The following is a 26,669-nucleotide window of genomic DNA, read 5'->3' as shown; positions in this document are numbered from 1 at the left end:
CTGTGCAGTGCACCTTTTTACCTGGCGGCAGAACACCGAGTGCAGAGAAAAGCACTTTCACCCAATTTAGACCTTAAACAGAAAAAGCATCTTTGTCTTCATGCGACTCTGAGCCAAACACCTTTTTTCGGGATTTCAAGCTGCAGTGGGGGAATCGGCTGGACTTAAGCACTTCTTTTGTGTGTGTCGACGTGCGGTAAGTAGCCTGATGATCCGGCGGGGATGAGCACGGTAACGAGACGCTCTAATCACAGAGAAGGGAAAATACACACACACACACACACATACACATATATATATATTTACATATATATATATATATATATATATATATATATATATATATATGTATATACACATATATATATATATATATATATATGTATATATATATATATATATACACATATATATATATACACATATATATATATATATGTATATATACACATATATATACATATATATATATACACACATATATATATATATATACATATATATATATATATATATATATACATATACATACACATATATATATATATATATATATACACATATATTTATATATATATATTTCATCTATCCGTATCCTCTGTGGTCCACCCTGATAAACTGTCTCCTCTCACAGTTCATCTATGCCTCAGCGCTCTGCTCATCTCCTCTAAACCCTGCTGCTTTCCACATCCTTCCTTCAGCCCTGTTCATACGCTGCCTCCTGAGATGGACACACACAAAAAGAGTTAAGCCTCCCTCTCTAAACCCCTTTGTCTTTAAAGCAGTCTCTACACACACACACACACACACACACACACGAACACACACACACACACACACACACACACACAGCTGTGCTCTGCTCAGATGGTTCTTATACCCAGACAGCTGCTCTCCTCCCTCATTCGCCGTGGGTGAAAGGTGCAACGTTCCTTTCAGGGTCTACAACCAGTTTCTGCTGCCAGTTTGCTGTATAATCTGGTCCAGGCTGCCAATTTTCCACCGGTTGATGGGGGACGTGTAATGAGAAAGGAGGAGGGGAAGCGCGAGAAAATGTGCACAGGATATCAAGAGCAGGTGGAACAAACCTGGACAGGTGTTATCTTGGAGGCACAGACACACAGAGACACTTTCCTCTCAATGTGAACCAGTAGTGTGAAGGATACAACACAAGACAGGACAAAGCATGTCAAAACAAACCCCAAAAAAATCCTTGAAGGTCCAGTGTGTAATATTTGGCTTGATTTATGATTTTTATATTGATAAAAGCTTAATATATAAATGCATTCATCAAAGTGTGTATTAGCTGTACAATAAAAGTCACTTGGTTGTCCTACTCATAGAACGGTGTTTATTTATATATAAGAATATTCATAGATCAAGGGTCTTGCTTCCAGTTAGCTGCCATCTTGCACTGCCATATTTCTAAGGAAGCCTGGTGTGGACAATCTAGCTGCCTAACAGCATGTTTCGTATTTAGGGTGAATGCTGGCGTCCTCAAATAAACCAACGAAGAAGAAGAAGGTGGACGAGGTATGCAGGTTTGGATGCACATGCCACTGTAGTTCACTGGCAAGCTTGGGAGGGAGAGGGAAAGTGAAAGAGCGTTACAATCTAAAATGTAACTCCTTGATGTCGCTGTTTCTTCTTCAAAATCTCTAAAATTTCACACCTTTAACCAAAAGGATTAAGCTGTGTTAAGATGAACAGAGGGCGACACGGTGGTGCAGTGGTTAGCACTGCTGCCTCACAGCAAGAAGGTCGTGGGTTAGATTCCGGGGCCCGGACCTGAGACCTTTCTGTGTGGAGTTTGCATGTTCTCCCTGTGTCTGCGTGGGTTCTCTCCGGGTTCTCCGGCTTCCTCCCACAGTCCAAAAACATGCATGTGAGGTCAATTGAACATTCTAAATTGTCCGTAGGTGTGCATGTGAGTGTGAATGGTTGATTGTCAAGAAATTAATTTAGCGCTGTATTGACAGCCAGTCATTTTTAGCCGTTTTGCAACCATTTCTGGCGGACCCTGCTGGCCAAATCGATAGAATGCATTTTTTTTTTTTGTTTTTTTGCCAGTGCTCTGCATTGGCCTCCTCTTTGAAACAGTCTATCTCTAAATCCCGTCAATTGGTTGTGGCCAGCACATGACATCATCAGAGCACTTAGGAGCCAGCCAGCTGTCGCCGCACTGCCAACTTGTTGGCTTCCCTCTGAGCTCGTTCAAACGTCCTCAACTGTTGTCAGAGGGGAAAGTGTATTTTATTTTCAAAAAGTGCAGCAGGAGTTGTAAAATATAAATAAGAAATCGTCTTTCTTGATGTGTCGTCAGCCCTCGGAGGGTGAAACTCTTGGGTCTTACTTTCGAGTCCAAATTTAAGCCAGTTTGATATAGCCCAGTAAAACTATTTTTTACAGTAATAAAGCAATGTGAGTACATATTTTTGTACGTTTGTAAGTTGCATTAGATGTTGTGTGATATGCCACTTTGTTTGCCTAAAGACCTCAAAGAACGCTGCTCTGATTATAGGTAACAGAGAGAACATTTGCTCGCACTTAACTGGAGTAGAAAAAAACTCAATTTCGTCCCTTTATTTTGTTGAACACAAGTTGAAAAAAATGACAAAAAAACAACATCACTTTCAAAGCTTTACGGAGCTGCAGGCCTTTTGTTACATCCTCTTTCCCATTTCATTTCCTCCTTTCCTGCACATTGTTTGTCTTTTTCTCTGCTGTCTGCAGTCCAATAAAAAGACACGCACAAGGAGCAACTCCTCACTGTCCTGGGGACTAAATGCTAACCACTCTCTGTCTATACAAAGGCCGACTCAATGAGTTTTCGATCAACCCAAGAAAAACTGTGTTTTCTCATTTTCCATTGTTTTTCCTCCCATGTTTTAGCCACAGACGGCTGCTGACAACATGCTGGTTTGCTATCAATCCAGAGTGACAACAGTACATCCTGATTTGGAAGCGACAAGGTCATTACACAGATTTCCTTGCCACCAGATGGGCAAGTCTAAAACAATGCAGGACTTCCTGCTGGTGCTAGAGGCGAATAGAGCCGAGTCAAATCATGTTGATTTTTTTTTTTTTTTTTTTAATCTTGATTCTCAAATACCGCAGGGGACATGTTATTAACATATAATTACACTTGTGCCCCTCTTATTTATTTATTTATTTGTTTATTCATTCATTTTATTTTTTTTTTTGTATTTTCTTCTGTTCATGCCCAGGATACATCTAATCCCATCCCTCCCTGATGGGAAAATGTTAATGTTTTGATCCTTAAAGGTCCAGTGTGTAGTATTTGGCCTGATTTATAATTTTTATATTAGTAAAAGCTTAACATACTTCCTATAAATACATATATAAAGGTGTATACTCACAGTGTCATAAAAGTCATTTGGTTTTCCAAAATTCTTTAGAATGATTTTTATTTTTATATAGGAATATACAGTACATAGATGAAGGGTCTAGCTCCTAGTTAGCAGGTTTTCTAAGGCAGCCTGGTGTGGACAATCCAGCTGCCTGACAGCGCGTTTGGTTTTTAGGGTGACTGCTGGCATCCTCAAACAAACCAACAAAGAAGAAGAAGAAAGTGGACGAGGTATCCAGGTTTGCTGGTTGCGCAATGCCACCGTAGTTCACTGGCAAACTCAGGAGGGGGAGGGGGAGTGAAAGGTACGCTGCAATCTAAAATGTAAGCACTTGATGTCACTGTTTCGTCTTCAAAATCTCCAAATATTACACTCTGGACTTTTATAAGCACATATTTCAGGGACATAGAGACTATGAACACAGCCGTTGTGATCACACTGTGTTTTTGTTCAGACTGGCTTTGACTCATCTCGTCTCCGCTCCAGCCTCACAGTGCAGCAGTGTTCACTTCCTCAGTGGACCCGACTGTCATGTCTGAATCAGCGCTCCGCTACAAGCAAAGGCTCCAGCTCGCTAATGACGGTGTCTGTCAGTCCTCTGTGAGCCAGATTACTGGTTAGATTTTTTTAAAAAGAAATGAATATTGCCACAAAGAGGAAAAAGTATTATATAGACTGGTTTCCTTCCCTCTATTTAGATCATATTTGGCAGTGTGTGCAGACGTATCAGATCAATACCCAGCCCCTATTTATTGCACTTGGCAAATCTGTGGCAGCGCATTTTGATTTTCCTTTTGATTAGTTAGACCAGTCTAATGCTAAAGTTGTTGTGCGCAGTGCAAACACACTGGCCATTAATATAAATGTTTCAAAAGACACAACAGATTCTGGTTTTATAAATAATTTCATTGTGACTTTTATGTTTTAGTTCACTTTATTTACATCAAACAGCTGTACAGTGGCTTTCAAGGACTACATGGCATTTAAACTTTAAGGCACACAATGATGACCCCTAGCAAAACTCAGTTCCAGCCCTGGTTTTTGCCTTTTCAATAATGTGACCTTTTCTTGCGAATGCGAGGTATAATTGAAGTTTAAAAACGTTGAGGAAAAAAAAAACATGTCTGACGCTAAAATTATTCACATTCATAAAGTGACATTTAAACCATCGCAACCTGGTGGTGATCAAATCTCTATTGAAAGGAAGTAGTGCAACCACTGAAGCTTGGGCTCAAAATATTTGCCTCAACTTTCTTGACTTTTAAAGGGAAAAAAAAGCTTTCCTTTGCATGGCTAAAACACTTATATGTGCCCTTTTTGCATTGTATTTATGACAGTGTATTATGTTGATGACTTATCCAAGTGTCCATAAAATGTAAATATCTTGTTTTTCCTTCCTACTCTATACATGTTTTTGAAAAATGTTATTTCTTTAAATATAACTTTCCTTCTCTTTGCACTATATTGTGGCTGTAATCATACAAATGTCCCCAATGTGGGATTAAGGCATTCTAGTATTCTAATACTCTATTCGAATGTAAGTATTTTTTGTCTTGCTCTCCAAAATGGATGGTTTCCACAATTTTTAATATTTCACCTGCATTTAAATGTGAATGTCAGTCACTTTAACTTGAGCTCTGACTCTCCTTAATCCCCTCCCATTAGCCAGCACTGGATTTATGAACCAAAAAAAACTCAAGGTTATGCAGAAATAACCGCTGGACCTTTGCTTTGGGATCTTTATCCGGTTCAAGTCGGGTGTGCGACCTCTCATTAACGCCTGACCTTAACTTGCCCTCATCTCTCTGTAGATTGTAGGTCTTTTGGCACGTCTTTCAGTTGAGATTGTGCCGGCGGCACGGCGGCTTGACTTTGCTGTTACGCAAAAAAAAACATTTAGAGTCTTTTGCTGATAATTAAGAGTGCTTTAAGGTCGGCACATTAATCTCTGAGCAGCATTTCAGCAAGCTGTTCCTTATTAAAAAGTCTAGACTTTGAATGCAGCAAAAAAGATTAATGTACCTGACTTTTGAATACATTATTTCAATATTTAATAATCCCCCTTCCCTCCTAAAAAAAAAAAAAAAAAACCCTCTTTCCCTTCCCCATATTCTGTGTATTCCTTCTGCCCGCTTTCGTCACATACTAAAAAAAAAATGTTTAAAAAATTGACCTATTGAGGAGTGCACAGCAATAGCCCTGTGTGGACCGCCGACCTCCAGCGCCCCTTGCTAAGGTTTGCTCTCGCCGCTGCAGCAACGCCCCACTGAGCACACAGAAACGCATCAATGGGACTTCACATGAGCGCCGACGTGTGGAAAAATCCCACCTGAGGCGAGTCCACAGGCACCTGGTCTATTTCCGAGAGGTCCGAAAAAAAAAATCCCAAAAAACGCCCACTTGAAGCGTTAGGTGTAATTTAACGAGGTGGCCCGGCGATAAACAGCCCCCACTGGGTGAAGGTAGGGCCTGAAGCTGCAGGGGTCAGGAGGAGGCCGGAGGTGTGATGAGACTGGCTGGGATGAGCTGAATGCGTTTCCAGATAGCATGAAGGACGGCGGCGGTGGCACAAAAGGGAGAAACTGTCTAAATCCGTCACCCTGATAGCATCACCTGCAGCACTGTCCCTCCTGTCAGGCTCCTCCCCCAGCAGCACCAATGGCACACTGTGAATTTGGCCAGCTTCATGTAGCAACACACATTCATTGGAGGTAAAAAAAAGAAAAAGAAACAAGAAAAGCCCTTTCAGTCTCCGCAAAGCACCATTCAACATGTCCCACGCTTCGAAAAGAAGGAGAAAAAAATCGACGTTTTGCATCACGTAGCCTATAAATTGTGCAGTATGGATTTTTTTTTTTAAATGCATCTATTTTTCACACCTTCACAGCTGCTTTCTTTCCACAGACGCGCCCATTGGTTTCAGTTCCCTTGCTCAGTATTGGTAATCCATCACAGCAAACGTCGCGCGTTACCTTGTCAATACAAGCAGGGCCTTTTTTGTAAAAGTTTTGTTCATTGACGCTTTGCTCACTCAGTCAACACTACAAATTTAAAAAAAACAACCTGAAATCTATTAGAGCTACATGTTACTTTTACCAAAAAAAAAAAGGCACCTACAATCTTCTTGTTTCAATCAGCTGCCTATCACTATGTTCATGTTTATTTTATTTGATATGGACGTCACAAATATTATTAACACTGTCGCCGTGGACAGATCAGATGCTTTGCTTTGATTTGTTTGTTTTTTTTAGCATACATGTTAATTCTCAATGCCAGTCCAAAGGCACCTTTTCTAAAAACACAGTTCAACAACAATATCAGAGGAAATAGATACAATTTGTGAATGTAGCAGTAATATCATTGACAATAAATAAACAAAAACAAACTCTGCTGGTGAAAGCATTCATATATAGAGAGAGAGTTAGCTATGTTTGAGCTAATTCTGCCCTTTAGTATCTCTTTGCCACTCAACCAGACCATTGATACAATCTATAAGGGAAGGTTTGATGTAACCCTGAATCCAAATAGAACGTGCACTTAGCCAATATGTCTTTTTTTTTGCCTATGTCCATCTATAGCAAATTGTAGCTGTGTAAATGAGACAGGATGGGCTAGTTAGACATAATTAGAGATTTGTCTCAGTGGAGCCAAAGTAAGGTAATTTTATTTTAAAGCTTTTTTTTTTTTTTTTTTTAACTGAAACCCACTTCTGTATTGATGGACTCAGTCGAACCTCCGTCACCTTTTGCCATCTCACTCTGACACACTCTCCTATCAATCCTCAATACGCACTGCCCACTTACAGCAGAGGGCCATTTAAAATGTGATTCATCAGACGCTTTAATTTCATGCTAATTTCACCAAGGGTCACGTTCTCTCTGGGCCATTATCCCACGGAGATGTTTTTATGTAAAACAGAGATGTTGAGTGCAGCCTAATGGCTGGAACTCAGCTTGAATCATTCCTGCTCCCTTCCACCATGTCCCTGAAGAAAGAAAAGTAAAGGCAACACTCAATTTTGTCCCATTTGTTGCCCCATTCTTGGCATCGCCTGGTCTAAAATGGACGCAAGACAGCCTTGTTGTCTTTAGCTCATGCTAAAGTTTGAATTATGGGACAGAGCCAGGCCTAATGCTAACGCTAACACTGTCCTCAGCAGCCCTAATCAGTGGGCAGTTTTGTGAGAGAATGCTAACTCTTGGCTTGGCATGACAAGAATAATGACACACTCAACGGTCAGTAGAATCTGACTGTTATGCGTCTCATAAAACCTCAACCGAGGAAACCTATGTACTTCCAAAAGACCTTTCACGCATGGATGGGAAGAAACGTGCACACAGGAGCAGGAGGATGTGAACAAGAAAGGCCGCCGGCGTCCTACCTGCGTGGGGTTGTAGAGCTCCTGCAGGGCGTTGCGAGACCCTTTCCTGCAGCAGCCGTCCACCATGAAGGGATTCCTCCTCATGACTGAGAAAAAAACAGAGGAGATAGCGATGAGATGAGGAGCCTTCAAACCAGGAAGACGAGTCCACAACAAGGTGGCAGATTGATTGCATGCAACAGGTCGATTGCAGATCATGTCATAAAGTTTGATCCTTGCCATAAGCAGAAAAAAGCACACAGAGTAAAGTCAGTGATGATGACAGCCTACAGGTCTTCAACAAAACCAGTGGACCATGTTGATCTCTCATTTTTAAGGTAAGCCAGCAGAGCTATGGGGATAAATAATGAGAGCGAGCACAGCGAGGGGGCGAAGCAGCCACAAGTTCAGTCGCATCTCCACTTTTTTTTTTCCAAGCAGCTCCTCAACCCCGCCCACTCTCCCATTAGCCTGGACGGGAGGGGAAAGAAGCGCTCAAGGACAGAGTGGGATCAACGCGGTGCGAACAAGGAGGCCGAGGGGTTTGATAGCGGTTCATTCAGCGCATCACCTGCCTCGACCTTAGGGAGCAGCCTGCGTTCCAACATCTGCTGCCGCTGTTGATGATGAGAATGACAAAAGGTGCGTTTTCCTCTGTATGTGTTGTAGCTTTACGCAGCTTGTGTTTGGCAACATAATGGCACTGCAGTCATGAGGTCCTGGACTGCAGGACACAGCATTAATGAGACGAGGTTTCTCTAAAATTGAACATTTTATATTAAAACAAATCTCCCACAAATTTGTTGTTTTTACATTGTTTCTCAAGAATAACTGTCAACCAGATGTTTATATTGACCTATTTAAAAGAAGAGTTGTCTTTATTTTTTTTAGATTCTAAAGTCTTAATGTTCAATGTTGATGCTTCACATAAGACTTGTCATGGGAGGGGGTTGGAGGCGAGACCCAAATGCAGTCAAAACTTGGATTTATTTCAAATAAAAAACAAAAACCCAAACGAGGGTGTCTTCATTGAATAGAAAATAAATAAATCTAGAACAGGAGACTAAAAAAGTGGGAACCGCAACAGACCTGGACTTGACAAGGCTGCACTAAGACAACCATGATAAGACGACAACCGAACACAAACAGAGGGAGACCAGGACTATTTATCAAGAATGGCAGAGGAACACAGGTGAGAACAATCAAGGTTCAGGACTAACAACGAGACACAGGTGGCAAAATCAAGGGGCAACAAAAAAGGCGGGAAAACAGGAGCAGGAAGTAAAATACAGAAAGCGCAAGGGGAGACTGGACTGCCAAAATAAACCAAATAAAACAGGAAACACGAAGACAGCAGACCGAGACAAGACTTCAACTTAAAGGTTTGAGGAGGTTTTAACTTTAAGGGACTTTTCAGGACCACAGTTCCAAATGTAACAGACCCTTATTGCATAACATCACATGTTTTTGCGCCATGTTCATGTACTTCTCAAGGTTCTCACGTTCTCTCCAGCTTCTAAACAGACAACAAACTCATCTCACGTCACACAGCAGTGTCTTCCACAGCTGGGCCATTTGTCTGTTCCTTCGCTTTGTCAATGACTTGTTGTCCATGTTGCACTAGCTCAACTAGCTGGAGGAGCTAATCACCTTGAGAAATGGAGCAAACCTGTGTGTCACACACACAACGTCATGAACCATGATTTTGACTGGCAGGCAATCACATGACATATTACAGATTAAATTTAATTATAATGATTGAACAATAATTAGATTATATTTGATAATAATAATAATAATAATAATAATAATAATATTAATAATAATTAAAAGATAATCCAATTCTATTATTTATGTATCCCTTTTCCCCCCAACAATGACCCCCCCCCCCCATCTTCAATCAAACCAACCTTCTGCGGCGCCCCCTGGCCCCCCTCCATCCCCCAAGCGCTGCGTGGCAGCCCCCCCACTGTGTTAGCGCCGCAGGATGATTCCAAGATGCTAATTTGCTGCGCGAGGCTGCAAACACTCGAGTGCACACTTGTTTATTATCAGCACACCTGTCCCACGAAAAACCAGGGTGCAAATTTACAGATATGACACCAAAAAAAGAAAAAAAGACCTCACTCGCTAGCAGGGAGATCTGATGAAGGTTATGAGGATGTCCACTCATCCACCCCACAACCCCTCCCCCCACCACCGCTGGAGTCGACTTGTAAAACCAAACAAGAGGTGAGAACTCCCAGGGAGGCGGGGAAGCGGGGGGGGGCACACTGGCCCTTGTTTGTGAAAAATGAAAGAGAGCCGCCAAGGTTGACCGTGCCGAACAACCTCTCCCCTCTGCGAGCGTGTGAACTGTAATCACTCCATCGGGCAGGAACGGCGTCCATCGGCAGACGGAGCCCCGGGGAGCTGAGCTGAGCTGAGCTGAGCTGAGCTGAACGCTTGTTAGCGCAACGAGCCCCAACAGACAGACAGCCGTGACCTTCAAGTGCAGACGGTGGAGGGGGGGGGGGGGCGTCACACCGGCGGGGAAAAAGACAAACACTTGCACATAGACCTGTGATTAAACACACACACACATGGAGAGATTGATTATGATGACAAGCTTTCGGGAACTTTTTTTGGGCTTTGGATTTTTTTTTTTTGCTTTTCTCTCACCTTGGATGACCTGAACAGGCAATTTTGGCATCTCTCTGCGGAGGAGCCACTTCCTTCGCCTTGAATAATGCAGTCATGGACTGTTTGCCTGTTTAAATTTGACCACTGAAAGCGGCGCGAAAACACATAGCCGACCTCGAACGGACCTTGAGACCCAGCGGGCTGAATCAGCAGAGACTGAGCTGGAGGTCAAGGTAATGAGGATGTAGTGCCACAGTGTGTGTGTGTGTGTGTGTGTGTGTGTGTGTGTGTGTACAATGCGTCACAGGGCTACATGATATATACACACATATATGTGCTCACATATACAGTATGTATATATGTATACATATATATATATATATGTGTATACATACGAAGGATAGGAAGTCACTCAAAGGAACACGAGAGAATCCGGTAAATTTTCAAAATAAAATACTGCAATTGACAAATGCGATCATTTGTCAACACACAATGGAATTATTATTGTCCTGTCCATTTTTTCCTAGAGTATAAGAAACACAATAAATATCTTGTAAAGCTACATACAGAGCATGGTAAAACATTTGCAATTAATTTGCGATTAATCGCAAGTTAACTCAAGACACTATGCGATTAATGGCAATTAAAACTTTTAATCGACTGACAGCCCTTATATGTATATGTATACATATAACAAGTTCTGACCAGGGATAGGATGATGCTATTGCCACTTCAAGTGAAAATCATCATACGTCATACATGTGCAATCATCGCTCTGAACAGACCTCACTGTTGCGTCATCATCCTGCAGTGCACTCTGGGTATTCTGGATATTCTCTCTGTTTTTGGGACCGTCCTCTCTGTAGACTGCTGGAGATGGTTGCGTGTGAAAATCACAGTGGATGAGCTGATGAATGTGAAATACTCAGACCTCTCTGAAATCCCTTTTCTTCCACATTCTGACCCTCGATTTCAATATTTCGAGGGTGAACGCCAAGTAACGACATGGTAATGCTTTTAGAGCAGCCGAGCGCTCAGATTAATTGATCAACCGTCGCACAAATTGCCGCGAATTAAGAGTGCGTCAGAAGAAACGCCTTGAAGCTACACTTTTTACCGATAATGTTCATCCGCGGGTGCAAAGTGATTTGGAGTAGAAAAGCTATTAAAAATGTTCAAAGCTGCTTTTCTGAGAACGTCTGACTGGTGGGAGGAGACCCGGGGCGAGACCCAGAGGTCGCAGGGGGAAGGGGAGTTAGGAGGGAGGGATTAAATTTGTCTTATCTGGGCCCAGAGAAGCATCAGGTTCTGCCACATGGAGAATGAAGAAGAAGAAGAAGACAAGGAAGAAGCAGAAGAAGAAGAAGAAGAAGAAGAAGAAGAAGAAGAAGAAGAAGATTTTTTGATTTTTGAAAAATAACATTTATTTGCCGCTCTCATTTCCATTCAATCAATCAAACTACATAAATAAATAAATACATAAATAAATAATTTTCTTGTTGTTTTTTTACACAAGCACGTTGCTAAAAAATAGTTCCCCCTCTGTCACTGCACACAATGCACTGTTAAAAGTCCACATGTCACAAAAAAAACCCAAGTCCCCTGCCCTCCTGTAAAACATAAAATCAATGCGCAGCCTGGACTGGATGAAGAAGAAGAAGAAGAAGAAGAAGAAGAAGAAGAAGGAAGCGGATTGACTGACTGACTAATGACTAAATAATTACTATTACTGTTATGCTACATTGGTAAAAAGATTTTTTTTTAAAAATGGTAAATGGACTGCACTTATATGGCGCTTTTCCAGCACCTTCACGGTAGCCCAGAGCGCTTTCCAAAGGCCTCTCATTCAGGATTTGAACCGCCAACCAAGCTGCAGCAGTTCCACTTCTCCAGGCTTCAGTCCATGTCACGGCAAAACTCGCTTCCTGTGTGGCTTCACGCTATCGACAAAAGAGGAAAGCTCACATTTTTAATCCCAATGTCGTCGCACGGAGCAAGAGCGAACTCCAAAATGCGCACACACACACACACACACACACACACACACACACACACACACACACACACACACACACACACACACACTGCCATAAGGCGTTTCAATTCATCCACACACACACCCAGGCCTTATCGCAGGGCTCTGGGCGGCCCTGATACCTGCCGCGACCAACACAAACACAGCCACACGGGGCTGAACTGCTTAATCTGCTGGTAATCCTGCCTTTGGTGTGTCTGCTGCTTTCATCCCACGCGGAAACACACGTACGCACATGTCCACACACGTACGCAAACAATATCTGGGGTGATGACGCTGGAACCCAGAGCCCAGGGACCAAGCAACGACAAACCCGAGTTGAATCCCATCACTGCCTTCTTTCATGTTCCTCTGCTAAAAATGGCCCAGAGATCGTCACCATTTGACCCATCAACTGAGGGAAGTCCAACCCAGATACTGAGTGCCAAGCGGGGAGGCAGTGGGAACCATATTTGTAGTCTTTGGTGCAGCCTCCCAGAGTCAGGGTGGGCACTCTACCACCAGACCACTGAGCTGGTGATACTTACCTATAATACTTATACTTACAGTCACATCCCAAATCTACTGCGAGTCGAAATAAATCAAGAAATCAAATTAAGTACGACATCACCAAAGACCTGGCTGCTACCTACTGATTTCCCAATTTAATCTCCAAATTGAACCTAATTTACACTATACAGTAAACTGCAGATGAGTCGGCTGTGCGGCTTCTCCTCCTTCCACCATTGGATCTCCAGGGTTAGTTAAGTATTTCAGGCTCTCACGAGTGCTTATCCAATCACAGCTCAGCATCGCAGACTCAAGATCTGATTGGCTGTCACAACCGACTGTGGTGCGTTCACTTACGGCAAACTGGATCCTGCGATGCTGATTCTGCTGGTCTCATGCAGATTTCATAGAAGCTGACAACACAAGCTAGCTGAAATATGATTGGATTAACAAGTAGAAAAAAAATATGAGGTGACGACAAACAGACTATGGAGAATAACCTTATTATCATATTTACGGGGGAAACAAGTACATTTTTTATTTACAAGGCCTTGCTGGCCATGGTGGTGCCCCCCGCTGGTGGTAAAAAGCATCAGCGAGCTCATCTTTGAACAGTCTGGGGCCGGCGTCATCCGTCACAGTTTTACCTCCTGCGATAATTAAGTGTGCAGCGGCGCTGAGTGGATGTCAGGGAGCGACGGTGTTCTAGCAAAAGGGAAGTGGCTGTGAAAGGAAAAGAAGAGTGCTGGTGTTGTTTATTCCACCGCCGCTTCTTTCAAAGGAAGAGGTGAGTGGGTGTCGAATTTATATTCCGCCGCGGACGCAAAGCGCAGCTTAGCCAGAATGCTAATGTCGCCGCGCGGCCCTGTGTGTGCTTGCGCCGCGAAAGCGTGTCTGCTTTTGAAAAGTCGTGCGTTGTTTATTTAATTTTTAAAATGCTTTTTTTTCTTTTTGCTGCACGTCACATCAACTCCTGCGGATTGTGGGGATTTTCAGTCCCAATTTATGACGCTCTCGCAGGAAACGATTGAGCCATTTATTCACAGTCTTTCTTTGTGACCAAATCAGGAAGAAATGGCTTCACATTGATATTTACAGTTTGTTGTGAATGTTTTTTTAAAGATCTTTTTAAATGTATTTATTTGGGTAAAGGGGCCAACAATATAGGCTTATTCTCCTTTCTGCTCCCTTTCATTGGGAACAGTTGGGAACATTTGTTTTCGCGTCTAATTGTTTTGTTTTAACTAAATGAATGAAATGAACATTTAATTGAATAAACAAAGAAGCTACTCTGAAGCTAGCTGCTCCTATGGAGACCCTGATGGAAGCATGTGATAATACCTAATGATTATCAGAAATGTTCCACCTATCCATTAAATACAGATTGCCAATTCTGGAAACTACAAAAGTGATTTTTTTTTCTATTTCAGGTAGAATTATTTATTAGTGCCAGTTGATTACTATAATTACTGGCAGAAGGTTAGCCGCTAAAAATTCAAAAACGAATGAAACAGTTGGAATTTTATCAGGCTTTTGAACCATTTTATGATCCTACCGAGCGAGTAAGAACTTAACTGTGTTGTTGTTGTTGTTGTTTTCACACTCTGTCAGATGTATGCTGGCCTGCAGCCCATAGTAGCTTTTATCGTTCTCTGAGAAACGTCTAGAATTCATATCTCTATGTAATATTTAAAGGGGCCCTATCATGGCCATTTCCTGATTTAATGGATTGATTTTGGTGGTCTACTCTCAATAATAAACAAGGTTTGTTGGAGTAGGATGGCTACTGGCTCTCGTGCAGTGCAGCCGGTATCTCAGCCCGAGTCGTCATAATTATAAATACCAACATACTCATGATAAACAGTTAGCAATTAAAGTAACACCAGCAACTCCCTCCCTTTCTCTCTCCCACCCTCTCTCACCCAGGGCGAGGAGGCAGAGCAATCTATTCAATACATTTCCATCCTGCTCTCTATCGCCCCCCCTCTCTATCAACACAATCTCACGCGCTATGACTGACGAAAATTTGACTGTTTGAAAATGGCTTCACAAATTTAAAACAGCAAAAAAAAAAAATATATATATATATATATATGTTCCCTGAGCAAAATGTTGCCGGCGTTTCATTACAGCAGGTGTTGTTTCAAATATGCAGCTACAACAGAACCTGCCAGCGGTACATAGAGTAAACTGAGTAATAAACAGATCATTAGAGGCCATTACAACTAAAGAATTTGCAAAAAACATTTGTGTTGTGAAAAGCAGATGAATTAAGTTCTTACATTATGATTATTTTAGGTGGTGGGAGTGTAAATTGCCTCTTGACATTCCAAAATTAATTTCATGCTAATTGAAAAATCTTTGTACGCCAGTTCTTCCGGGTTTGTTACATACATATTTAAACATCCAGACACGTCCATTAAGTCATTATCTTCTCTTGAAAAGGGATCTGCTCAGCTGTGTTGTAATAGGGGGTTCCAGACAACTGCTCTCTCTCTCTCTCTCTCTCTCTCTCTCTGTCTCTCACTTTGACACACACACACACTCTCTCTCTCTCCCTCTCTGTCTCTCTCCCTCTCTCTCTCTCTCTTTTTGACACACACTCTCTCTCTCTCTCTCTCTCTCTCCCTCTCTCTCCCTCTCTCTCTCTCTCTCTCTCTCTCTCTCTCTCTCTCTGTCTCTCTGTGAAGCTTTCCAGTCTCTCCTTAGGGCACCTGGAAGTTTTCCAAAGGCCAACGAAATGTACAATTCTTCACATCTCTGTCGCGGAAAACTCAAAGTGGGCTTCCAAGAGTTACTTCAAAATGTCTTCAACAATATTTTCCTCTTTTCTTCTCTGAGCTCTTCACACTGTCCCTAGTTGAGTTGTCCTTTAAAGGTCCCGTGTGTAAAATTTGGCCTGATTTATGAATCTTAATATTCCTAAGTGTATACTGTCCAATAAAAGTAATTTGGTTTTCCTACCTATAGAACGGTTCTTATTTATATATAAGAACATCCATAGATCAAGGGTCTTGCTCCCAGTTAGCTGCCATCTTGCACTGCCATATTTCTAAGGAAGCCTGGTGTGGACAATCCAGCTGCCTGGCAGCGCGTTTGGTATTTAGGGTGAAAGCTGGCGTCCTCAAATAGACCATCGAAGACGAAGGTGGACAGGTATCCAGGTTTGTGTGCGCAAGGCCACCGTAGTTCACTGGCAAGCTCAGGAGGGGGAATAAAAGAGCGCTGCTATCTAAAATGTAACCACGACGCTGTTTCCTTTCAAAATTTTTAAATGTTATAACTCATTCTTTAAGGGGGGACTTTATTCCAATTGTTTTTTTGTTTTTTAGATCTTTCTGTTTGGAAGGACCAATGGACCAATGCCCTTTGACGCAGCTGAAAAATACTGAATGGTCTATTTTCCCGCTCTCACTCCCACTTCCAACCTCTGCGTCCTTCATCCACTGTCCCTTCCAAACTTATCTCAGTCTGACCTCTTTGGCTTCACCTTGAAAACGTCCCTCTGACGTCCTCACTCCTGATCCTCTCCATCCCGGTCGCTCCCAAAGAGAAGCGCATCATTTTTAATCTCTGCTACCTCCAGCTCTGCCTCATGTCGTTCAGCCCTTCAGTGCCAGCATCTCTAAAACTTTGTCGCTGAATGCCTTTTTCGCTCCAAAGACACATTAAATACAGGAGTAGAGAGTCACCTCTGATGCCAGCGGGTTCAGTATTTTTTCGACATCTTCAGTGCAGGACGGATAATTAATCGAGGTCCCGTTAAGAGAAAGTTGTGATCAGCTACCCTCAAAATGTCTTAATAATCTCTGGCAAATGACGCTTGACAAGGTGATTTGTCTTTATGTAGATATTGAAGGTTCTGCAGCGCTGCAGTCTATCGCAATTTAGACGGAGTGCCGCCGATTTTAAAGCATTTAAGTGGGAAAGTTAACATACTGACAGCTTCTGCACCAGAGTGAAGGAGCAGAGGTGGGTGGGGGGGGGTTGCAGGAAATCATTGTTCATGGTGCTTTGTGTGTGACGTGCTGGTTTGCTCCATTTCGCAAGGTGATTAGCTCCTAGCTTCTCCAGCTGGTCAAGCTAGTGCAACATGGACAACAGATTAATGAGAAAGAGATCGAAGGAACAGACAAACGGTCCAGCAGTGGAAGACACTGCCCACACAGACACACCTCAGAATTTTGGCCATTAAAGTTAGAAAATATGAAGCAGTAAATATTGGGAAAAATGAAAATGTCCATGATTATCAAACACGGTAGTTGATAGTGGATGTTCTCATTCTAAACAAATGTGACCATTGTTGAACAGCAAATAAAAGCAAGAACAAGAAACATTATCAAAGTTGATGTTTCTTTACATATTGTGTAACATTGTCTGTTGTTTGGTGAAGGGGCTCCTATGGGCCCATTAGCCTGAAGCTAATGCTGTTTGGGGGGCTTTGAAGTGGAGAAGTTTGGGAACCCGTGGTGCAGGACGCAGAGCCCAGTGTTCTCGCAGCGCGACTGGTGAGTGAAATCATTCTGATGCAGAGAGGAGAGAAAAGAGGAAGAGAAGATAGCGCCTGATATGAGCACACGGGCACGCGCACGCACGCACGCACACACACACCCTTGCTCAAAAAAGAGAGCCAGTTTTTTTTCAGGCCTCTTTTAACACATCGGATCCATCACTGAGCAGACTCGAGCTTCAAGCAGCAGCAGCAGCAGCAGCAGCAGCAGCAGCAGGTTATGAAGGGAGCAGGAGAACAAAGTTTCCACTCCATCAGCCTTGCGTTTATGTTGCACTGCCTCTGGCTTCCATTCATTTAACATGAGGGATCCCATCACTGATGCATAATTCCCGTGAAGACGCACTGCGGTAACCTGCGGCCGATGCACGTTTTCCACGGTCGGTGGCTTGAATGGTTTTTGACCCGACCAGTGAATTTTTTTTTTTTTTACTTTGAGCTTCTAAATATCTCTCGTACTTTTGTGTTAAACAATCCACACGTCTCCCTGTCAGCGGTTTTAAACGCAAAGTCGTGCGCTGTTGCCTGGATTTTCCAGCCAAAAGCATCCGACTTCATGGCTTCACTTCTCAGTCTCAGCTTGTCATTTAGACGGTCGGAGCCTCTAATCTGCTGCGAGCTCACGTCCCATGACATCACCTCTCCACTTCCACATCTGCTCCTACCTCAATACCTCAGGTCCCCTCATTAAAATGGCTGCTTCACATGGAATACCCCAAGTGCTTTTTTTCCATTTTCTTGTATAAATATATTAAGTAAATAGAGGTTTCATGCATCTCCCGTCTTCTTCTAGAGATACATCCTCTCGGTTTGTCTGTGGATATTGAATAAGTATTTTAGAATGCATACATTAATTGCGCGATAAGTACTAAGTAATACATAAATAAATAGAAATATGTATTTCAAAATACCTGACAGGTTAAACTGTCTTAGACTTATTCACTTTATATAAAAGAAAATGGACTTTGTCCCATAACAGCATGGCAGCAGGCAGGTGTAGAAAATAGATGGATGGATAAGAAAATGGAAAAAACACATTGAAAAACAAGAAGGTCCAATGAAGTTCCATGTGATAAAACCAGAAGAGGAGACCATCGCAGGTGGAAGGGAGGAGGTTGGAAACACTGCTGAGCTCTGCCAGGGAAACTCCTGCTACATGGAATCTTAGCACGGCGGGGAGCGTTTCCCCGTACATTTTAGAGTCAGCAAATAATAATTGTCACAAAAATGAAAAAGAAATCCGTGCCGACGACGTGAAGTTTAATGAAGGTTCTTCATTCGCTCGTCTGGATTCCAGCGGTTTCCAGGCTTTGATGGATTGCAGGAAGGCAACAAGTGATGACTGTTTACCGTCTGCCCCTCCCTTGGGAAACACACACACACACACACACACACACACACACACACACACACACACAGTATATACACCCAATCTGGCCCCGGCTGGAAGTAGACGAGCAGTGAAAAGCTCAGTCGAGCGTGAGTGGATTCAGTGGGGAAGGTGGCCAAGCGTGGAGACCAAGTCACATGAGTTGAGAGGGGGGAGGTGGTTGGGGGGAGAGGGGAGGATTGCAGACAGCGTGGAAGGAAACCACGAGACCACGCGGATGCCGCCACGGGGGCGAGGTGGGGAGGGGTCATGAGGTCGGGGGAGGGCGGCGAGGAGGAGACGCTTCTGCCTGGATACAGACAGACGAGGCGGCCGGCCGATGAACTCGCTGAACCTCCAGCTCGCACGACCAAGCACCCACCCCCCACTATCACACCCCCAAGTTACCCCTCCAGTCTCATATTCTCCTTTTAAAAGGAAAAATATATATATATTATTGTCACTAATGGTCACTAAAATGTCTTTTAGGCCGCCCTCTCTAATATTTCTACAATATTACATTTTTTAATAATTCACTTTTTTTGGGGGGGGCCAAGAGGAGCCGAGGAAATGTTGACAGGTTTTTGGCTACACTGGCTGCAACAACAAGCTACAACAAAGATGCTTAACCCCTCCCCCACCCCATCCCCCCATCCCTCCTGAAAACAACAACAAAAAAATGCAAAAAAAAAAAGCCTACAGAGTAAATGATCTTTGTCTTATTCTTCCGTCTTCCGTGCCTGCACTCCAGGCTCTTATGCATAAAACATCTGAAGTCAGGGAGGCGCCGCGGGTTCGTCGGGGAGGTTGTGACTATTTCATGAGGAGTTTTCTTAGCGGTTAGCCGACTCCTTCGAGGCAGATCAGATATTGAGCCGTAATAACCATAAAGTTATAAATGACTGCACAATGACTGATGGACCTCTCTGCCTCTGCCACCATCTGAGATCTGCACGCAGACCAAAACCCCTTTGGAGACCAATTCAGTGAGTTTGATTTAGTTTAGTTTCGTTTTTTTCATCGCCCTGCCTGCATCACCCTCTCTGGTAATGATGTTGTTTATTATGTTCATCACTTTTATTTTCCCGGAGACGACAACTTGGTGGCATTGTGACGAGGCAACTAATGCAGTGTGCATGTAAAGGACTTCTAGCTGTGGCTAATGTCTATAATTATATGTTTAGTTTACTTTATTTAATTTATTTTTTTTGCTTTATTCAACACTCAAAAATAAACACCTTTCCCTCCAGAAAATACAAGTAGACAAAACAACCAATCAGATGGACGCACAAGTTAGCTGTAGCGCAAGCACAGAGTGTTTAAAATAGGGCTATGCAGTCTAGATATATTTGCATTTTGCTTCAACCTTTACCATAGACATTTATTTTTTTATAGGGATATAACCGGTGAGAATCTTGCGCTTGGCTGATAGCGTCAATCTCCACTGAGCACCACAGCGTCTGCTTTGTTGCGGAGGGTTGATTTTTGTTTTTTGTTTTTCAACAAAACTGTCAAAACTAAATGGATTATATTATTTTTATTTTCCATTGATTACAACAATGATAACTTAGAGGGCAGGACAGATGAAAACAAACCCGCTGTCTGCAAGGTGCTGCTACTCATCAACCTGCACAACACGGACACATAGGCAGCTTAGCGCGGGAGCTAGCCTTTCGCCGCGCTCGGCCTGGAAAGGGAACAACTCAGTGCCTCAGATCAGGGGCAGATTAATCCGCATTCGTAAAAGAGGCTCAAAAAAGACTTGAAAATAAAAAAGGAATTTAGACGTAGAAAGAAACAGCCCTCGCATCTGTTAGCTAGCAATGCTACAAAACCAACAACAGAAACCAAATAAGTGAGAGCTGCTGTTTAATTACAACTAACTTGACTATACTGCCTGTTCTGCATAGCACCACTTGACGTGCATGCACACGTTTACAGTATTAGTATTAGTATTTCTCTCAATTTGCATTTTTATCTCAGTCGTTTTCAAATCCGGCTTGAACATTTAATGTTTATGCCTGTTGAATACAGATTCATTGACAGGACAAGGTCACGAGGTCAGGGGTCACATCCAGTGCCACCCAGTTAACTGCTGCCCTGCTACCGCCAGTTCCCTCTTGGATTTTCCATATTGTAATTATAAAATCACCACCGTAATGATGCCCTTTGCCCTGCATCGCTCCATCAAAGCGGAGGCCAAGCCTGTGGTTTCCACCAGGAAGATATTTATAATCAAGTACTGCGGCCTGAGACTCCGGTCTAATTCTCTAACACACGCGTATAAGCGTACATTTTCAACAGACGGGTCACCTTCATTCAACTGAGGCAGCTGTTCTCCGCATCCGGAGGATTAATTAATATATTTAGCGCTTAAAAACTCCCGCGTGTGACTTTTTTATTTCTTTACCCGCTGGCTGCTAGGAAACTCCTTTTCCTGAACTTTTCAGTTTAGCTGGAGGTGAAAAAAAAAAAAAGCCTGAGGGGAATCTTCGAAATACAGCAGCCGGTGCATTTTTATTAGATATCTCTGCTTCTTGCCGGCTGTCTGGAGAATTCGACAGCGGCTCTCAGAAGCAAATTTCCTTCTTCGAAAATCATCAACAACGGAGCGACCGTGATCCGAACCACAGGGGTGGGATATTAGGGTGTTAAAAAAAAAGCGGGGGGTGGATATCATTGCGTCCTTGGTTTTATTTAGTGAGAAAGACAGACGAGAGAAATCCGTCAGGGGAGGAAAGAAGGTGGTCGGGAAGCGAGAACACGCAGGGAATCTTAAGGAGGAGGTTATCTCTCTCTCTTTCGCTCGCTCTCTTCAAGCAGAATATAGGAAGCGACTGCAGTGAGCTGTGCGGAGGGACCAAGAGGTCAGGGAGAAGCGGCGCCCCCCCGGCTGCCGCAGCAGAGACGGACTGAGGGAGGTTCAAAGGGACAAACGGTTACGGGCAGGTCAACCCCACTGCAAGGTCGCCGCTTTGGTGGTGCGCAGAGGTGGGAAGCAACCAAGCGTAAATGTGTGTGTTGCTGGACTGAAGTATATTTTTCAGGTATCTGTACTTTACATGAGTATTTACTTTGACTATCTACATTTTGTTCACAGACATCTGTACTTTCTATTTCTTACATTGGAAAAACACGCTCGCTACTTGTGTTTAAAAGATACAAGTTCTGTTAAAAGTACTTCATGTATCACATCATTATGTAATTGCTATCTGTCTGTCTGTCTGTCTGTCTGGAAAGGCATTCATAAAGTATTTATATTTCCTCTTCATTTCAGTGTTATTACATGCATTACTTAAAATGATGAACAATTTCCTTTTACGGGCCTGAAGATGATTTTTTTTTTTTCATTGTGCTTGTATAATAACTTTCTTTCAGTTCAGATTAAAAACAATTCACTGTTAAGCCAATAGATGACACTGAATGTTTTTTGTATCTGTCAATGTGTTACTGTGTGACAGCACTGCAGGTCTACCTGTTATTCTATATTCTATTTAATTCTCTTAAATTCAGGCTTTTTTTTTCTCCTCACCCAAATGAAGGGTCAGAGGTTAGATGCACAGCACCTTCTATTTATAACTGCAAGGCCAATGTCAAGAAATCCCACATTCTCCCAGGACGGGAACTTGAACTTGGCACGCTTCAACTTTATATTAGACATAATTTCACGCTTCGGAACATTCGGTTTTTCACGCTCAGCGAATAAACATCTAAGCAGCCGTTCACTCAGGCCAGTTCAGCAATGCGGTGCAAACAAAGAGCAGCATTGAGCGGCCGGGGAGACTCTGGGATTTTTCCATCCAGCAGGAGAGGAGACGAGGACAGGGTGTGTCAAGAGTGACGCACGCAGACGTTCTACATCGGCGGCAATTAGCGCCGATGATTTACAGAGTCGGGAGGTTTTAAACGGTCGGTTCGCATCGGATCAAATCGAAGTGGTTTCGTCGTGGGAGGCGAGCGCACGGCGGCGGGGGCCGTCTCGAGGACAGACTCTTGGCTCTCCTGGGTCGAGAGGATGCGGGCAGGCGGCAGGCAGGGCTAAAACACGTGACAGAGTGCTGAAATTTCATGTGAATATTATTTCTTTACTTTGTCTAAATGATTATTGGATCGAGGCAAAGTCATTGTATGAGCCTTTCCAGTTTCAAACCTCACCTGCACATTTCTTTAATCTGTCTCTCTATCAGGAGGGATGCAATACATGTATACCTGTATTTGTTCTATTTTATACTTACTTGTGCAAATAAATAAAGTCTAAAAAAGTCTAAAACTAACACAAATATGTTAGTTTTAAACATATACATATATATGTATATATATATATGTGTGTGTGTGTGTGTGTGTGTGTGTGTGTGTTAGTTTGTCGTTTGTATGTGGAAAAAATGCTTCCTGCAGGCTCTTCACCAGATGGATACATGAGATTTAAGGACTTAGGAAATGATTCCCAGCTGCCATCAGCAGGTTATGAGTTATTGAGTGCAAGCATTGAGGTGACGCCCAAATTCTTTTTTTTTTTTTTCATTTTTCATATTGGTGCTCCTGCTCGCGGGTTAAATGCCAAGAAAAAACAACAACCAAGTTTCGGGGACCGTCGGCAGTTGGCTTTTCAAACTTCCGTCAAAGGCTCTGTGCAGTGATGATGAGCTGGATTTTGAAGCCATTTTCTTCAGCATGGAGTTTTCACTCCAGCATCTCAGCTGCACGATCAAGGAGGAACGAGCGTGTTCCGACCAGCTGTTGGACGCCGCCCACCTCCGCGGCTCGTCTGCGCCACTTCAAATGCCACGTTTTCTGATCCGCCCCGAAGCTGCTCGCTTTTCTCGCTCGCTTCCACCTCGGGGAGCGCCGGACGGCTAAAAATAAGCCTCTCTGTTACCAAGGAGAAAAAAAGAGCCAGATTTTGCCGCCGTCATTTGTGGCTGAAATTTGAAACTGTTTGTGGGGGGAAATAAATAAAAAAAAAAAGCGTGCAGCCCAGCGGGGAGCCTGTTATTACGGCCGGCTGACTGGAATCAACTGCACTCACAACACAGCAGAGGGACACAAGAGAGACGAGCCTCCCGGCTTTCAGCCATGTCCCTAAACGCAGCGCACGATGGTTCAGTTGTCTGGGTCAGATTAAAGCAGGGGGGTCAGAGGTCGCCCGCCGCACAGACACACGTGGGGAAAAAAAGCTGTGAAAAGATAAAGCGAGCGGAAAAGAAGTCAGCAATAAGGAATGATCTCAACATACACACAAACGCGCACGTGCACGTACACGCACACACGGGCGCACGCACAGACTTCTGAGCGCTTCTGCTTTCATTAAAGTCACGGATCTGATAGCAGTCGACTCATCAGAGACTGGCTGCCTTAAAACCCTTTAAAAACCTGCCGCCACCCTGGTAATCTCAAAGCTGTTTCTGCACACGCACACGCACACGCACACGCACACGCACACGCACACGCACACGCACACACACACACACACACACACACGCGCGCAAACGTCAACCCGAGTGACCCCTGAGACACATTCAGCAGGCAGTCTTGCGGTGTGTGTGTGTGTGTGTGTGTTAGTGTGTGTGTGTATACAAGTGAACACAATCCTGATTGAAACAACAAACTAAAAAGACAGTGTCCTACAAAGCAGTGTCCTAAAAACGTGAATGACAATCCAGATTTTTTAGTTTTTTACAGTAGCCACTATGTGGTGCCCTCCAGTATAAAAAGTCAACAGGTTGGCACATGTGGGGTGATGTGGATGTGGCTGCATCACCAATCAGCACAGCTGATCAACTGGGATTTAAGGTAATGTTCCTTTACTGACATTACAAACATCAACTTTCAAAGTACTTTTTACTTCTTACTTTTGCTTCTGGTTTCGCACTGGTTGAAACGACAGGTACAACTAACGCTGTTCAAAGTAATTCACTTGTTACATTAGAGTTGCTGTTGCTTGAATTGAGGCAATTTGAATGACGCTGTTGTGTATTTCAAAGTAAAAGTTTTTCAATGAATGTATTGATTCATTAATAGAAGAAAAAAAAATACTTTTTACTGAAGTACATTTCAGAACCTGTACTTTCTTGGGTTTACTTGTGTAAAGGAGTGGAATTAGTACTTCTACTCGTACCCAAGTCCCAAGTATCTGTACTTTTACTTCAGTACGGAATGTGAATTCTTGTGATTGTGAATACGCCACCTCTGCACTAAACCAATAAAGCCTACTAGTATCATCACCACCTTCAGTAATGTGTTTTCCCCTTAGTCATCCTCACTTTTCTAAATTATGACCTACCATCACAATTTAAATTTAAGTAATAAAATAGCTGTATTTCATCCTTTTTTTTGTTTTTACAGTGTTTTAAGAGTCACTTCAATAAGGAGCTAAATATTGTGTGGCTTCAAGGACACTAGACATTAAAGCTCATGTTTTCTACACATCCCATGATGTATTTTTTTGGTGGGCCACCAAAACACTCACAGCACACTAACGGTGCTGGATAGTGGCAACCCTGACTTGACAATTGCAAATCTCTCTCTCTCACACACACACACACACACACACACACCTTGTCTCATCTTTTCTGCAGCCTGACATTGCTTGCCTCAGACTCGACGGCTGATCTCAGCCTGCTAGCGTGTTTCCAGCATTAAGACCTCGCTGGAGATCCAGGAGAGATTATTTCAAATCTGTCGAGCGCTGGCGACGACATCCATAAGCGAAGCAGGTTTGCTTTTAAAAGCACTCGAGCTCCTACCAGGACAGCGTGCAGAGACAGCAATGCTATTTGGCTCTCTTCAAAAATCACTTCTCATGCCAATTTTTTTTTTCCTTAAAGCGGCATTCGTCTGGACCGTGTCCCTGGCGCAGCAACAAATGAAGATTCCTCCTGTGGAAAAAAAGCATTTAAAGAACTTGTGGGAGACTAAATCCCCTCCGTTGCAGCTGAAATCTGCCACTTTTCCAGCAGTGCCAGTTCCTCTCCAGAGGGGAGGGAGGGAGGGAGGCGGTGCAAGCAGGAAAGCTGGCAAAAACTGAGGCAAAAAAACCCCCAAAAAACCTTCAATTTGTTTAGCAGGAGCTTGAAGCGCCGACTCGGTGTTACAGTCGAGAGTCATGGCGTTTTGGGACTCGTGCTTTTTGGATTTAAATATCCAGTGTGTAAAATTTGGCTTGATTTATGATTTTTATATTGGTAAAAGTTCAATATACTGCCCATAAATACATTGATAAAAGTGCATACAATAAAAGTAGTTTGGTTTTCCATCCCTTAGAACGGTTCTTACTCATATTTCAGAATATCCATATAGATCAAGGGTCTTGCACCCAGTTAGCTGCCATCTTGCACCACCATATTTCTAAGGAAGCCTGGTGTGGACAATCCAGCTGCCTAGCAGCGTGTTTGGTATTTAGTGTGAACGCTGGTGTCCTCAAATAAACCAATGGAGAAGAAGAAGGTAGGCGAGGTGTCCAGGTTTGTGCTCGTAGGCTACTACAGTTCACTGGCTAGCTCGGGAGAGGGATTGTGAGCAAAAGACGCTCCATCTAAATGTAACCACGAGATGTCGCTGTTTCTGCCAAATATTACACACTCCCCCGCCCCCCTTCCCACCTACCCGCCACTCACCACGGTTCTGGTTCTGCACAGAACTGAATCAATTGGCAGGAGAAGGGCATCTATTCATAAAAAGTAAATAAATAAAAACACACAGCCTTTGAAATTTGGGACAATAAAATGTGCGTTCATAACCATCGAATTGCTCCTGTAAAAATCACTGGTTAGCCAGGCATCAACTCTGATTAATTTATTCCTGTTGGACACTATTGAGCTGCCCTGAAGCTCATTTATCCAGCTGGATCATTTATAATTGGACCAGAAAATTGCTTTGCTTGCCGACTGTTGAGATTTATTTTATTTCTATTAGGG

The 26,669-nt window shown here is 43.1% G+C and overlaps 1 protein-coding gene across 2 annotated transcripts in view; it reads right to left on the bottom strand.

The window, feature by feature from the left end:
- Positions 1–26,669, bottom strand: part of chst11 (carbohydrate (chondroitin 4) sulfotransferase 11) — a 77,763-nt gene that overhangs the window by 12,416 nt on the left and 38,678 nt on the right. For both annotated transcript variants that reach the window (XM_076011585.1, XM_076011586.1), the window contains exon 2: positions 7,753–7,838. In XM_076011585.1, the coding sequence (XP_075867700.1) occupies positions 7,753–7,838 (86 nt within the window). The remainder of the gene's footprint in view (positions 1–7,752; positions 7,839–26,669) is intronic.

Source organism: Nelusetta ayraudi, unplaced genomic scaffold, assembly GCF_046127955.1.
Source record: "Nelusetta ayraudi isolate G7.1 ecotype Tasmania unplaced genomic scaffold, CSIRO-AGI_Nayr_v1 ptg000135l, whole genome shotgun sequence".
In the NCBI taxonomy this organism is placed as follows: domain Eukaryota; kingdom Metazoa; phylum Chordata; class Actinopteri; order Tetraodontiformes; family Monacanthidae; genus Nelusetta; species Nelusetta ayraudi.
The sequence above is the reverse complement of the archived record's forward strand: the minus strand, read 5'-3'. Positions and strand labels throughout refer to the sequence as shown.